The 16129-nt window shown below is 41.1% G+C and overlaps 1 protein-coding gene across 6 annotated transcripts in view; it reads right to left on the minus strand.

Annotated features, from left to right (window-relative positions):
* Positions 1 to 15688, minus strand: part of TRIM37 (tripartite motif containing 37) — a 132587-nt gene extending 116899 nt beyond the window's left edge. For 5 of the 6 annotated variants that reach the window (XM_047756859.1, XM_047756862.1, XM_047756858.1 and 2 more), the window contains exons 1-4: positions 15127 to 15567; positions 12598 to 12699; positions 3466 to 3506; positions 1490 to 1606 (exon numbers count right to left, since the gene is read on the minus strand). In XM_047756859.1, the coding sequence (XP_047612815.1) occupies positions 1490 to 1606; positions 3466 to 3506; positions 12598 to 12699; positions 15127 to 15147 (281 nt within the window). In that variant the 5' untranslated portion in view covers positions 15148 to 15567. Of the gene's footprint in view, positions 1 to 1489; positions 1607 to 3465; positions 3507 to 12597; positions 12700 to 15126 lie in introns of all 6 variants that reach the window. The other variant, XM_047756861.1, reaches the window with a different exon arrangement.
* Positions 15689 to 16129: the final 441 nt, after the last annotated feature.

Here is a 16129-nt window from a genome sequence, read left to right on the forward strand (position 1 = left end):
ACACTGTTGGTGGGAATGTAAAATGGTGCAACCATCATGGAAAACATTATGGAGATTCCTCAAAAAACTAAAAGTACAATTACCATTTAATCCATCAATCCCACTCCTGGGCATCTATCCAGAGAAAACCATGACTCAAAAAGATACATGTACTCCAGTGTTCAATGCAGCACCATCTACAACAGCCAAGACATGGAAGCAACCTAAATATCTATCGACAGGAGTGGATAAAGACATGGTACATGGAGTTCCCGTCGTGGTGCAGTGGTTAACAAATCCAACTAGGAACCATGAGGTTGAGGGTTCAATCCCTGGCCTCACTCAGTGGGTTAAGGATCTGGTGTTGTCATGAGCTGTGGTGGAGGTCGCAGACGCACCTTGGATCCTGAGCTGCTGTGGCTCTGGTGTAGGCTGGCGGCTACAACTCCAATTAAACCCCTAGCCTGGGAACTTCCATATGCAGTGGATGCAGCCCTAGGAAAAGACAAAAACAAACAAACAAAAAATAAATACAAACCTTTTGAAACAAAAACAATTAAAACGTGGGCAAAATACAATCAGACATTTCTCCAAATATACACCAATGGCCAACATGCATATGAAAAGATGCTCAACATCCTCATCATCAGATTAAGTGCAAATCAAAACCACAATATTACCTCACACTGATTAGCACGGCCATCATGATGACAACCAGAAAACAACAAATGTTGGCAAGAATGTGGAGAAACTGGAACCCTTGATTACTGCTGCTGGTAAACAGTAAAACCACCATGGACAACAGTATGGAGGGTCCTCAAAATATTAAAAGTAGAATTACCATATAATCTAGCTAAACCACTTCTCAGTATAAACACCCAAAAACTGAAACAAAGTTTAGAAGAGATGAACACTCATGGTCATAGAAGCATTATTCACAACAGCCAAGAAGTGGAATCAATCCAAATATCTATCAACAGATGAATGGATAAACAAAATGTGATACATACACATGATGAAATATTAATCAACCTTAAAAAAGAAGCAAATTCTAACACATGCTAAAACATGGATGAGGGAATTTCTGCTGTGGCACAAGATCCAGCTTTGCCTACCTACGTCATAGCTGTAGCTAGGATCCAATCTTTGGCCTGGAAATTTCTATATGCCTCAGGGGCAACAATCCATCAATTGAAAAAAAAAATGGATAAGGAGTTCCACTTGTGGCTCAGCAGTAACAAACCTGATTAGTATTCATGAGGATGTGGGTTTGACCCCTGGCCTTGCACAGGGGGTTAAGAATTGGTGATGCCCTGAGCTGTGGTGTAGGTCGCAGATGTGGCTCGGATCCCATGTTGTTGTGGCTGTGGTGTAGACCAGCAGCTGTAGCTCTGATTCACCCCCCAGCCTGGAACTTCCATATGCCCAAAGTGTGGCCCTAAAAGAGGAAAAACAAAAAAGCATGTGGCAAAATTTATGAAACACTTGAACAAAGAAACTGACAACATACTTGTCCTTTTCATTTTCTTCATGTTTGGTCAGACTGCAGAGCTGAAGAGTATCAAGCTGCTGTGTTACTTCCTCTGCCCAGCGACAGTTTACTAGTTCTCGTAGCTGGAGTGGAGCACTGGAAAGAAAACATATATACAAATATTCGCATTCAGGAATTTGAGATCATTTTCTAAAAACAAATTTCAAAAGTAAATACTGAGGTGATGGACACATTAATTAACTCAATGAGGAGAATCCTTTCACAATGTACACATACATCAAATAATCATGTTACACATTTTAAATATCTTACAATTTCATAAATTCTATCTCAAAGCTGTAAAAAAAAAAAAAAAAAAAGGAGGGGGGAGTGACTAATCCATCAAGGAAAAAAAAACACACATTTCTCAAAATAGAGCTTACAACCATATGCACACCACATTACTATCGAAACAATAACAGAAGTTCTCGTCTTGGCTCTTTGGAAAAGAATCTGACTAGTATCCATGAGGACACGGGTTCAATCCCTGACCTTGCTCAGTGGGTTAAGGATCCGGGATTTCGTGAGCTATAGTGTAGGTCACAGATGTAGCTCGGATCCGGCATTGCTGTGGCTATGGTGTAGGCCAACAGGTGTAGCTCCTATTGGAACCCTAGCCTGGGAATTTCCATATGCTGTGGGTGCAGCCCTAAAAAGCAAAAAAAAAAAAAAATATATATATATATATGTATATATACACACATATATATATGAAAAATGAGAATACATGAAAAATGGGCGTAAGGTATTAAGAGGCAGTTTAAGAAAAAAATTATAAATAGCTAAAAATGTTTCAAAAGATGCTCAGTTTCAATCATTTTTTTAAAAAATCATATTAAAAACAAGATAGCATTTTTTTTTTTGGTCTTTTTGCTATTTCTTGGGCCGCTCCTGCGGCATATGGAGGTTCCCAGGCTAGGGGTCCAATCGGAGCTGTAGCCGCCAGCCTACGCCAGAGCCACAGCAACGCGGGATCCGAGCCGCGTCTGCAACCTACACCACAGCTCACGGCAACGCCGGATCGTTAACCCACTGAGCAAGGGCAGGGATCGAACCCGCAACCTCATGGTTCCTAGTCGGATTTGTTAACCACTGCGCCACGACGGGAACTCCCCAAGATAGCATTTTTGACCTAACAGTATGACAAAATGATTAGTAATATCCAGTGCTGGCAAGAATGTGAGGAAAAGGCATTTTCAATATCTATTATTAGGAATGTAAAATGATTAAAAAAAAAACTTTTCCTTCAATACAGTCTGGCATCATTATTTGAAATAACCAAAAATGGAAACAACAGAACTATCTCTTAATTAGAGCATAAGTAAATCAATGGATAGTCTGACAGATTATTCAACATTGATTTTAAATGTCATGTGTACATACCATCAAGAAAGGTACCACATGGGAAAAAAAGCAAACAGCAAAACAGTATTAACATTTGCTTGTGAAAAGAAAAAATTTATTTATGAATACCTATCAGTACACAAATAGAAAAATGTCTAGAACAGATACTAAAATCTAACAATATCTTCTGAAAATGTTAATTCATGAAAAGATCAAGTGGGGAATATCAAGATCAGAAGGCTTTTTTTATTACTATCTTTTTTTTTTTATTTAAACAGAAAACTTTAAATTTTTTTTTTCCTTTTGGCTGCACTTGCAGCATGTGGAAGTTCCTGGACCAGGGACTGAACCCATGCCACAACAGTAACCCAAGCCACTGCAGTGACAATGCCAGATCCTTGACCCACTGCACCACAAGGGAACTTCCAGCACTTTTTAAATCTAGATAGTCTGCTTATTTTCTTTTCAACTGTATTCACAAGAGGAGAAATGTTAACAGATTGCAGAAAGAACTTTATATTAGGGCACACTCTAACCTCATCACCTTACTCTTTTCCAAATTTTCAAATAATCACAGTAAAAAATAATAATAGTCATGATAAAACACTTACCGGCAATGAGGACACTGAGCTCTCTGCTCTGTCAGCCAGCGCTAAGGAAGCAAGAAAATTAGATTTTGATTGCAAAAACGCCATTACTTTCATTTGTACATACTGGATACTTATATACCAAATTTAATGAGTTTAACTCTCTAGTGCCTACACTAATTACAAAGACACTTATGGAAATAGCAAGCAATCTCTCTCCTTCTCATTATCACTGTGACAGGGGTAAATTTTCAAAGGGACAGAACTCATTCCAAAATAATTATAAGAAGCTATTCTCTCATAGGAAAAGAAAATGATCTTAGAACTACTTGGATCTCACAGGGAAGATGTCGACGACCTTCACAAAACTAATAAAGATACTGTCACTGCCACCTCCCCCCCAAAATAAGCCACTATGATGATTTACTTCTAAACTACACACCATAAAATCTCTGCGGAATCTTAAGGTTCACTAAATTCCTTTTTGAAAAGCAAACTAACTGTAAAGCATATACATTATGGGTATATAAATTATGCCTGAGAGTTTCCGTTGTGGCTCAGCAATAACAACCCAACCAGTAACCATGAGGATATGGGTTCAATCCCCAGCCTCTCAGGGAGTTAAATGACCCATCATTGCCATGAGCTGCAGTGCAGATTGCAGACTTGGTTGAGATCCTGTGCTGCTATGGCTGTGGTGTTAAGTCAACAGCTGCAGCTCTGATTTGACCCCTAGCCTGGGAACTTCCGTATGCCACAGGTGCGGCCCTAAAAAGCAAAAAACAAAAACTAAAAAAATACACCTAAAGATATAAATAAAAGCAGTACAGCAAAACTTTGTCTTAAATAGTTCCACAGTTCAATAAACATCTACATAACCTCGTTTACTCATAATTATAAAAAGGCTTTACAATAGAATAACATGTCTACTAAACCTCAAATTCTATCAATTAAAGCATTTCAATTATTACTGGATAGGAAGCAGTTTTATACTGAATACAGGGAGATGCTAAGATTTTCTGAATACCTTTCCAAAAACAATAGCTCCACAATTAACTATTTTGTTTCAATTGCCTTCTAAATAGGTTCTGAGGTAAAAAAATAATACAATCCAAAAGCTACATACTCCTAATATGTTATTTGTTCATCCCTTCCTATTTCTAAAAAAGAACTTACACTTTTACCCAAAGTCAAATTTTTAACTCAAAAATAAAATTCTTGGAGGGCTGGGACTAAGTCTGTGGAGCCACCCAAGGAGCCAAACCTGGCCTTCATCTCCCACCTCCACTGCAAACAATGAAGACCACTCATACAATAAAAATAAATAAATAAGTAAAATTCTCAAGGTAAGCTTAAAGAACAATAGAAGATTAAACAGAGGGAAATGTACTTCATAGCACAGAAAATAAAGCTGGAAGAGAAAGAAAATAGATAAAGATTCCATTCTTAACAACCTTCAACATTATTTCTTTGGTCCCCAGGCAAAGCAAGATTTAGGTCAGGTTTCTTTCCTTCAAACAATGCTCTGCTAGTCACAGCACTCCTCCAGGGCTGGACTCAGCCCACAACTCTCTAGCTTCATCTTCTACCTCACCCTAGGGAATCCAGAAAGATTAAGTCTTTAAATATGTTTCCCCTCTCTGCCCAGGATATTCTTCAACATCTCTCTTCAACCAGGTTATTCTGCTCATCCTTTCAATTTCAGATTACATATCACTTCCTCCAAAAAGCTCTCCCTATCTACAAACCTTTTTTTTGGCAGCGTTCGTGGCATGTGGAAATTCTTGGGCCAGGGATCAGACCCGTGCCACACAGCAGAGACTTGAGCCACTGCAGTGACAACACTGGATCCTTAACCCATTGTGCCACAAGGGAACTCCTACAGACTATTTAAAGTACTACTGCCATGCTCTATACAGCAACCTATACTTCTCCTTTTATTTTACCTATAACATTTTATTGTACTGACTTATTTGTTGGTCTCCCCTGCCCTGCTAAATTATAAACTCTACAAAGACTGACACCATGATAAGGAGTGACGTGTATGTGTGTGTATGCATTTTTTGTCTTTTTAGGGCTGCACACCTGACATGTGGAGGTTCCCAGGCTAGGGGTCGAATCGGAGCTGTAGCTGCCTGCCTACGCCACAGCCATGCCAGATCCAAGCTGTGTCTGCAACCTACACCACAGCTCATCACGACAAATCCCTAACCCACTGATTGAGGCCAGGGATTGAACCTGTGTCCTTATGGATGCTAGTCAGATTTGTTTCCACTGAGCCATGACGGGAACTCCAGTCTGTATTTTTTAATATGCCCCTCTCTTCCAGTCAAAACAGATTATGGCTGCAGTATATACCACTCCTGGCATCTTATCTATGTATTTGCTTATACTGTCCCTCCATGGCAATGTCCACTGATTATGTTCACAAAACTTTCCTTGTGGTCTTTCCTTTCTCTTAATATTTGTGGCATTTTTACCTTTTATTCTATAGTCTAATCTAATCACAAAACAATATGGTAATTTTATTAACACTCCGAGGAAAAAAACAATGTTTCTACCAAACCAAAACCGAACTAAGAACCAGGGATACTGTTAATACACAAGTAGTATTAAAGAAACACCCTTGCAGCAAGTCCCTCACATTCAACATGAATTTCCAGAGTTTCCATTAAGGCTCAGTGGTAATGAAACTGACTAGTATCCATGAGGACATGGGTTTGATTCCTGGCCTCACTGAGTGGGTTAAGGATTTGGTGTTGCTGTGAGCTGTGGTGCAGGTCACAGACGCAGCTCAGATCCCATGATGCTGTGGTGTAGGCCAGCAGCTATAGCTCTGATTCGACCCCTAGCCTGGGAATTTTCATATGCCACAGGTGCAGCCCTAAAAAGCAAAAAAAGAAAAAACCCAGAGCAAACATCACACTCAATGGTGAAGGACTGAAAACTTTTCATAAAGTTAGAGGACTCACATTTCCTGATTTCAAAATTTACTACAAGACCACAGTAAATCAAAACAGTTTGGTACTGGCATAAGGACAACAAAATAGAGCGCCCAGAAATAAACAGAAAGGGACAAATATTCCATGATTTCATTTATATGAGGTACTTAGAATTTGGGTCAAATTCATAAAGAAGGAACAGTAGTTACCACAGTTGGAGATAATAATGTACAAAAGTAATAGAAGTATATATCCTTGTCTTTTTCATGATCTTAAGGGAAAAACTGAGCTACTACTATCTATGAGAATGGCTAAAATCCAAGACTGACATACTAAGTGTTAACATTGACATGGAAGAACTGAAATTCTCTTATGCTTTGCTGGTGAGAATGTAAAATGATACAACTATTTTAGAGAACAGTTTGACAATTTGTTAAACATACACCTACCATATGATCTAGCCATTCCATTCCTAGATAAAAGATAAAAGAAAATCCCAAGAGAAAGGAACGCTTAAGTGCATCAAAGACATATATACCAATGTTCATAGCAGTTTTCTATGTAAACACCAAAAATCAGAAGCAATCAACAAGAAAATGGATAAATAAATTACGGCATATGCATGCAATGGAATGCTATTAGGGAATAATAAAAGGGAATCCTATTGATACATACAACAAAGATGAATCTCAAAATTAATTTTGCTGAGTGAAAAAAGCCAGACCCTTAAGAGTACACACTCTTTTTTTTTTTGTCTTTTTGCCTTTATTCTAGGGCCACACCTGGGGTATATGGAGGTTCCCAGGCTAGGGGTCTAATTGGAGCTGTAGCCACAGGCCTATGCCACAGCCACAGCAACGCGGGATCCAAGCCGCGTCTGCGACCTACACCACAGCTCAGGGCAACAATGGATCCTTAACCCAAGAGTACATCGTCTAAGATTTCACTAATATAAAATTCTAGAAAACATAAACTTATCCGTAGTGATAGGAAGCAGATCCTTGGTTGCCTGGGAACAAGACAAGTGGAGGAAGGGATTACCGAGAGGCACAAAGAAATTTTGGGGAGATTAGTATTATCTTGACTGCAGGGTGTATGCCTTTGTCAAAACTTACCAAACTGTATACTTCAAATATGTGCAGTTCACTGTATGTCGAATATGCCTAATTTTATTTTTTTTATTATGGTTGATTTTCAATGTTCTGTCAATTTCTGCTATACAATAAAGTGACCCAACCATGCATGCACACACACTCTCTTTTTCTCACATTATCCTCCATCATGTTCCATCATAAGTGACTAGGCAAATATACCTAATCTTAAAAGGCTGCAACATTAAAAACAAAACAAAGTCAGTAACTATAGGCAAACATAACGTACTACCAATGCTGAAAATCAAGAGGAGTTTAAAAAAAAAAAAAAAAAAAGGAGGGTGATGAGAAAACTGTGGGCAAAAAAAAAAAGGGGGGGGAGAAAATACAAAACAGGAACAGGCATTGAGGAAAAAAAAACCAACAACGAGATGGTCTGAAAACACAGCCAATATTCCTGCCTTTTGGTGTGTTAAGGCACCAGAGTCATGGGTAGAGCACTAGCCTGGGAGTGAGTCCAGTAAGTCTGCTACCAACAACTAGGTGACTTTGGAAATAAGCCTATTCATGGGTCTGGTCCTTAGTTGGTTAAAATGACACAAGTATCTGGACTGTCAAAGACAGTTCAGTTTTTATGGACAAATGAACAGAAAAGGGATGGAAGAGAAGAGGAGGCACTCAAATAAGGCATTCTAATACTACAGTTTGGTTGGGTGGAGTGCTCAGCTTCTCAGAGACTTTACTTCTATTAATAATCCCCTATCTCTCCAGTCTCATTATTCCCTCTCTGCTGGTTCAGTTCAGCAAGATATAAACCTTTCCTAAATGACTCTCAACACCTCCCTTAAACCCAATGCCCTACTTCTCCCCTTTACAACGAAGTCCTGTGACAGTTCTTATACTTGCTATCTCCTTCTCTTCCCACTCTCTGACATCAAGTTTTTGCCCCCACTGTTCCACTAGACTACTTATCATGGTCGCCAACAACTTATATTCTCAAATCCAAATGGTCACTTCCCAGGCTAAGAACCACATGACATAGCTAAACTGCTCCTTTCTGAAACGTTTTTCATTTGAATTCTGTCATGCCTCACTCATAGCTTTTCCTAACATCTAAACGTTTGAGTGGTCCAGCGTTCAGACCTCAAAATCTCTTCCCATAGGAGGTAAGCTGGTGATCTTATCTAGTCCCCAGACTTTGAATACTACCTAATAATTCAATCTCTCTAATGTTCCCGTCCACAAATCCAGATTCTATTTCCAACTGTCAACATCTCCAATTAGATGTATAATAAACATGTATATCTGAGATTAAAAAAAAAAAACTTTTCTTTTTTTTTTTTTAGGGCCGCTCCTGCGACACATGGAAGTACTGGGTCTATGGGATTGGTCAAATTGGAGCTGCAGCTGCCAGCCTGCACCACAGCAACATGAGATCCAAGCTGCATCTGCGACCTACACCACAGCTCATGGCAACACTGAATCTTTAACCCACTGATCCTTGGCCAGGATAAAACCCACGTCCTCATGGATAACAGTCGGATTTGTTTCTGCTGAGCCACAATGGGAACTCTCCAAATGCTGTAAAAAAAAAAAAACAAAAAAAACTTTCTTCACATCCCATCTGTATGAAAATCCACTGCTTCTACTTTCAAGATACATCCAGAATTGCCCTATTTTCCACCACCTCCACCATTACCATTCTGGTCTAAGACACCATTCATCTTTCACCAATAAAGCACATCCCAACCATTCTCTTCATTCTCTCCCCCAACTCCCTGCAGTCTACTTTCCACACAGGATCCAGACTGATAGCTTTCCAAAAATTACTTTAAGTCACTCAAAAGCTTTCAATGGCTACTATCACACTTAAAATAAAATCCAAGGCTCCTAGCGGCATCTTCAAACTTATTTCCTTTCCCTCTCTGTCTACTTTGCTCCAGCAACATTGGTTTCTTTGTTACTTCTCAACACACTAAACATATTTCTCTCTCAGGGCCTCTGCCCCTTTTGATGTCTCTGCCTAGGACTTTCTTTCCCTAGATATTTGCTCCAATGTCATCTACTGACAGAGACCTTCCCAGAGGATCCTATCTAAATCCAACCCACCTGTGCCCTCGCAAAGTCTCCACTCTGTACTCTTAGTTTCATTTTTCTTTAGGCTATGAAGAATATCTTACAGCTATTTACTTTCTTGCCTCTATCCCAACAAGTAAATAAGTCAATTCCTTCAGAAATTAATACCTAACTTCAAGTAGGCATACAATTAAAACTTGCTGAATGAACAAGCAAATAAATGATGCATTCAGGAACCAAGACAACTTTAAAAAGAAATGTTAGAACCAAACTATACAGGGAGTTCCCTGGTGGTCTATTGGTTAGGACTCAGCTCTTTCACTGCTACAGGCCAGGTTCAGTCCCTAGTCTGGGAACTAGAGATTCCACATCAAGCTGCTGCATGCCACAGCCAAAAAGAAAAATGGGGGGGGGGGGGGGGGGGGGGGGCAAAACAGATCATCCAGATGATCTGAATATAAGACTAATGTTCTTGTACTCTATCCTTCAGGCAATAAATCTCTGAGGCTTCTGGAGTTCCCTGGTAACTTAATGGGTTAAGACCTGGTGTCAATGCTGTGGCCTGGGTCACCTCTGTGGCATGAGTTCAATCTCTGGCCTCAGAACACCTGCATGCCTCAGGTATAGCCAAATAAATGAATAAATAAAATTTTAAAATAAAAATCAATAAATCTCTGAAGCTTCTGGGAGGAAAAAAGAATGCCATTACTGGAAAACATCAAAGCAACAGGATACAAAATGGACTAGAGATAAACTCAAGACAGGGAGATCAGTTAGATGGTAATTCTAATTAAGCATGAGATAATAAATGTCTGTATTTATTAGGATGGTAACAATAAGAACAGAAAGGTTGGACAGTTATAACCAATACTAGGAGATAAATGACAAGACTTAAAAATCATTGGTGCCAGAGGTTTCAAGTTTGAGTGATTGGCAAAAAAGAATTTAAAAAAAGTCAAAAAGTCAATTTGAAAAAAATAATAGGAAGAATTTTATCTGGACGATCAGATAAGACATTTATAGGTCAATGCTAAAGGAACAGATTTGGGAGCCATGCATATATAGATGATAGTTAAACTGCAAAATAAGTCAAATTTCTCAAAGTCAATGAAAATTTCCCAGAAACTTCATAATAGAGAATGCAAGCAGCAATATTTAAGAAATAAATGCTTTTGGAGTTCCCTGGTGGCCTAGTGGTTACAGATTCGGTGTTGTCACTGCTGTGGCATAGGTTTGATCCCTGGCCTGGGAATGTCTGCATGCCATAGGCATGGAAAAAGAAAGGAAAAATGGAAGGAAAGAAAGAAAGAAGAAAGAGAAATGCTTTTTAAGGAACAGGAGGAGGAAGAGGTAAAAGTGAAGAAATGAAGAATCGATGAGGTATAAGGTAATAACCAGAGTTCATATGTATACTGAACCTTCATCCAAAGAGCTAAGTCTAGACAAAATACAAACAAAAGCAAAAAAACCAAACCAAACCAAACCAAAAAACTGAGTCTAGGGAGTTCCTATTGTGGCTCAGTGGTAATGAACCCAACTAATATTCATGAGGATAAGGGTTCAATCTCTAGCCCTGCTCAGTGGATTAAAGACCTGGCGTTGCCATGAGCTATGGTACATATCACAGACACAGCTCAAATCTCGAGTTGCTGTGACTATGGTGTAGGCCAGCAGTTACAGCTCTGATTCAACCACTAGCCTGGGAACTTCTCTTTTTTATTTTGGTCTTTTTAGGGCTGCACCTGAGGCATATGGAGGTTCCCAGGCTAGAAGTTGAATCGGAGCTATAACTGCTGGCCACAGCCACATCAGATTTGACCCGAATCTGTGACCTACACCACAGCTCACGGCAACGCCAAATCCTGAACCCACTGAGTGAGGCCAGGGATCAAACCCACGTCTTCATGAATACTACTCAGGTTCATTAACCACTGAGCCATGACAGTAACTCCCATTTTAGCTTCTAAATTAACTTTTAGTTTATCTCATTTAATGCCATAACCATCCTGTGAAACAGATCTTATTATCTACATTCTACTGTTTGAAAACAATGCTCTCAATTTATGAGTAGACCAGCACAGTATTCTGATTTTCTGCACATGGTATAGTGCCAAAGAACACAGGATCTAGAACCAGACTTCCTGGGTTCAAATCCAGCTCCACCATTTGCTAACTGTGTGAATGGAAGCAAATGATTAAAGTATTACAGATAGTCATAGTGACAAAGGGATATTTATCTTCCTCAGGCAGGAAGAAGGAACCACAGAGAAATTCTGAGGTAAACAAAGAATATGTTAGATGACTTTGACTCTCTCAGTAAAGAACCTAATCTACTAAGAGTAATGTGGCAGGACAGTTTTCAATGGCGGCCCACAGATATGCTACAGAACCCCCACATACCACCAAAATAAGTTCTTCTGCTTTACATCTTAGGCTTCCTCATAATTTTGTTTTGGAGGTTCACCTACATTCAATTTGTAAAACCAGTAGATTCAATTCATCTTTAAGGTCTCTTCTAACTAAAAGATTCTATATTTTATTCTTTGCCTTTGAACCCATTACTAGCTTTTTCTCTAGCCTAACAAAGAAGCATAAACACTTCCTCCTGAGTCTCACAGCATTTATCAGTGCCCCTTTATGACACTACACATTCTTCAATAGAAACACTAAGTCCTTTTGCTCAATTAGATTTAAGCTCCTGCAGGGCAAGCACTTCTATCATTTATCTTGGTATCCTCAACCCCAAACATAAGGCAGGCAAGCACTTTTTAAGTATTTATTAAATGTGCAGTGGTTTAATAACGTAAATAGACTAAAATCACACTGGGCTTTGGTTTCCAGACACTTCATAGCAATTATCACTTGATGATAATTCATCTCCACAGTACTAAGCAATATGTCAATGGTCTCCCTATTAAGGAACATTCATTTAAGACATATTTCAAAAGGGGCATAAAAATGCAAAATTTTAAAAAGACAAATGGTTAATTTTTACAATATACCTCACATATATTAAATGCATACATATAAAAGGAGATACAACTTACCCTGATACAGCTGAAACAACAAAGCTTGGAGCAATGAGGACACAGGCGTGCATCCCGCAATTTCTCCATACAAATGAAACATCGGAAAACCTCAGCAATGCTCTGTAAATAGTGTAAGATGTAAGGATCACCAGATTAGGCTACTGAATCAAGAGTAAAAGCATGCTTGCAATAATTCAACAGACATTTACATTTATTTTGGGTTGATAATATCTCAGTTTTAACTATATTCCATATCAGGACTTGTTTAGTCAAGGTCCAGGATACTTTAGAACATCTCTTGGGAAAAGATGCTTCCTTTTTTCTAAGGTTCACAATGATTCTAGTCTAAGAAAAAAATTATGAAATGCAGGAGTTCCCGTCTTGGCTCAGTGATTAACGAATCCGATCAGGAGCCATGAGGTTGCGGGTTCGATCCCTGGCCTCGCTCAGCGGGTTAAGGATCCGGCGTTCCCGTGAGCTGTGGTGTACGTTGCAGATGCAGCTCGGATACCGTGTTGCTGTAGCTCTGGTATAGGCTGGTGGTTACAGCTCCGATTAGACCCCTAGCCTGGGAACGTCCATATGCCATGGGAGTGGCCCTAGAAATGGCACAAAGCACACACACAAAAAAAATAATATGAAATGCAAACATAGACTTATGCACAAATATTTTCACTGATACATTAATTATAAGAATCTAGCTACTGCCCAAATGTTGAAATATTAAAATTACAGCAGTTAACATAGATTGTGACATTCATTAGAAATATTTTTGAATTATTTAATGATCAAAAAAACCCTTATGGAGTTCCCATTGTGGCTCAGTCGGTTAAGGATCTGAAGTAGTCTCCATGAGGGTGAGGGTTCAATCCCTGACCTCACCCAGTGGGTTAAGGATTGGGCGTTGCCACAAGCTGCGGTGCAGCGTCACAGATGCAGCTTGGATCTGGTGTTGTCATGGCTGTGGTTTAGGCCTCAGCTGCAGCTCTGATTCGACCCCTAGCCTGGGAATTTCCATATGCTGCAGGTGCAGCCATAAAAAGAAAAAAAATCCTTATGATACATAATAGTGAGGAAAAAAGGGCAAACTATGACTGAATGAACACTATGAATTTTCTTTGCAATTTCCCAAAGGAAATGGATTGCTTTTATAAATTTTTTAAGTATAAAAAGATAATTAATGGCAGTGTACTTTGATACAAAGAGAAACCAGGAATTCCTGTCATGGCTCAGTGGTTAATGAAACCAACTAGGAATCATGAGGTTTCGGGTTCCATCCCTGGCCTTGCTCAGTGGGTTAAGGATCTGGCATTGCTGTGGCTGTGGCACAGGCCAGCAGCTACAGCTCCGATTAGACCCCTAGCCTGGGAACCTCCATATGCTGTGGGAGCGGCCCCAGAAAAGGCAAAAAGACAAAAAAAAAGAGAGAGAGAGAGAGAAACCATGTAATTCAGAATCCAGAAATCTGAATTTAGGCCATAATGCTGCAACCAACTAGCTACTTATTTGAGCCTAAAATTCTGCCCCACATTGAGAATTTTGGTGCTAGCTCTAAGAAGGCTTTGCAAAGAAAAAAAATACATAAATAGAAGCAACAGCATTATCTTTGCTAGCTTCAGGTGAATCAATCTAGAAAGTATCTGACAAGAAAACAGATCTAATTAGATGTAGATTATTACGTATTTTAAGTTTATTTCTCCAGTATTCACATTTATTTTCACTCCATTCTAGAGGAATTAAACTCTCCTAAAACCAAGGTAAGGTAACAAAACCTTTACAATACTTTCACATGAGGAATTACGGAGCAAATTAATCTAATCATGACTCTGCAGGACCAGAAAGAAACTGAGATGCAGACCCTGGGCGGTGGACAGTAAGACTACTGGATGAAATAGTTTGAACTGGAGTGCTCAGAAATATAGTTGCCCCTTACTAAGAAGCCAAGATTTAGTATCAATAATTGGAATGTTCAAAATTTGAAATTATATAATTATGTCTAATAAGCCATCTTTTTATGCTCCTAGCCTTGACGTAAATATCCCAAGCATTTGAAATCACAGTATACAAGAGTCAGATATAAAAAGTATATTGCACTGGAAAACTACAAACAGGAGAGTAAGAGTATATCCTCATCTAATCTAAGAAGGGCAGCTGTAACTCTGGGAGAGAATGATTATTCACTCGGAGGGAGATTTGGATCCGCGCATAAACTCTTAAGAACTGGAGGTGAGTCCCAGGGCACGTTCATCCAATGAATTTGCAGTTTTGCTCTGAACAGGCTGTAGTTTACAAGGACCCTGTGGGGATGAGTTCCCGTGCCAAGACATCCTGAAATTGCCCGAATAGGCACCACCTGACTGCGGGAACGGTCAGAGCACAGGGCACCTGGAGGCTGCAGAGCGAACCCGGTGTCTTTCGCACTGGGCCAGCCCTCTCCACAGCGGCAGCGGCGGGGTGAGGGGGGGTGCCCTACGACAAGGGGCCCCAAATAAAGAGCGCTCAGAGGGTGCCGAAGGAAACGAGCCACCACCTCCTCCAAGCCCTCACCTCCACGCTCTGTTCATCCATTGCCTCCAGCTCTCGGCGGGGCCCTCGGCGAGCCGCGGAGTCCGTGGGCTGACCTATGAGGCGCCGGCCGGAGGTCGCCAGGTCAAATCGCCGCGGAGAACAGCCAAGCGCCCACGTCAGGGGGCTCCGACGACCGCCCCACTCGCGCGCCCCATCGCTTTGGGTTCGGCTCCAGCTACCCCCACTTCGCCATTTTTATCCGCGCGCCCGTCCTAGGACGCAGCGGGAGGGTGAGTGGTAGCTGCAGCTCCTTTCCTCTCAGCTCAGCAGCCCGCTAGCGACCGCGAGGGAGCCTCGGCCCACGTGACGCGGGCGCGCGCGTATCGAAACGGCGCCAGTCTCCTGCGAAGAAGGTGCTGCAGGGAATTCGCAAACACCAACGGTAACCAGGGTAGCGGAAGGCGCGGTGTGAGGAAAGGCGCGGCGCGCGTATTACGCATGCGCGCAGGCCGCCGCACTGAGGCAGCAGGCCAGAGGCGGGCGCCTAGTTCCCGCGGTGCGGGGCGCACACGAGATTTGGCCGTTGGCTGCTGCAGGGTTGGGTGCGGGCGGCCGGAGCTAAAGCAGGCGGCGGTGAGGAAGGCGTTTGACCGCGCCCGCCCCCCCAGGGGAGGGGCTGCGCTCTACGGGACGCAAACTTTTGCGCGCCAAAAGCAGGAGCACCTGGAGCGTTTATGGAAAAGGCGGACTCTGGAGCCACACCCCTACGTATTCAGATTCGGTGAAGCTAAGGTGGGGCTCCACGAAATCAATGAGTTCAACTTACTCTCAGAGATTGGCTGTAGGTGGCCTGTGGCCCGCACTTTGGGAAACCGGGACTGCTGGTTCTTTCTCCCGGAGCAAGCCCAGATTCTCAGATTTTTAAGACTTCCGTCCCACCTACCGAAGCAAAGCTCCATATTGTGAAGCCTAGTGCTAGTCCTTGTTGGGGTGGGGGGACGGGACCACGAACTCTGTAGATGTCAGACCCACACCACACCAC

The sequence above is a fragment of the Phacochoerus africanus genome, chromosome 14 (genome assembly GCF_016906955.1).
Source record: "Phacochoerus africanus isolate WHEZ1 chromosome 14, ROS_Pafr_v1, whole genome shotgun sequence".
Lineage (NCBI taxonomy): Eukaryota > Metazoa > Chordata > Mammalia > Artiodactyla > Suidae > Phacochoerus > Phacochoerus africanus.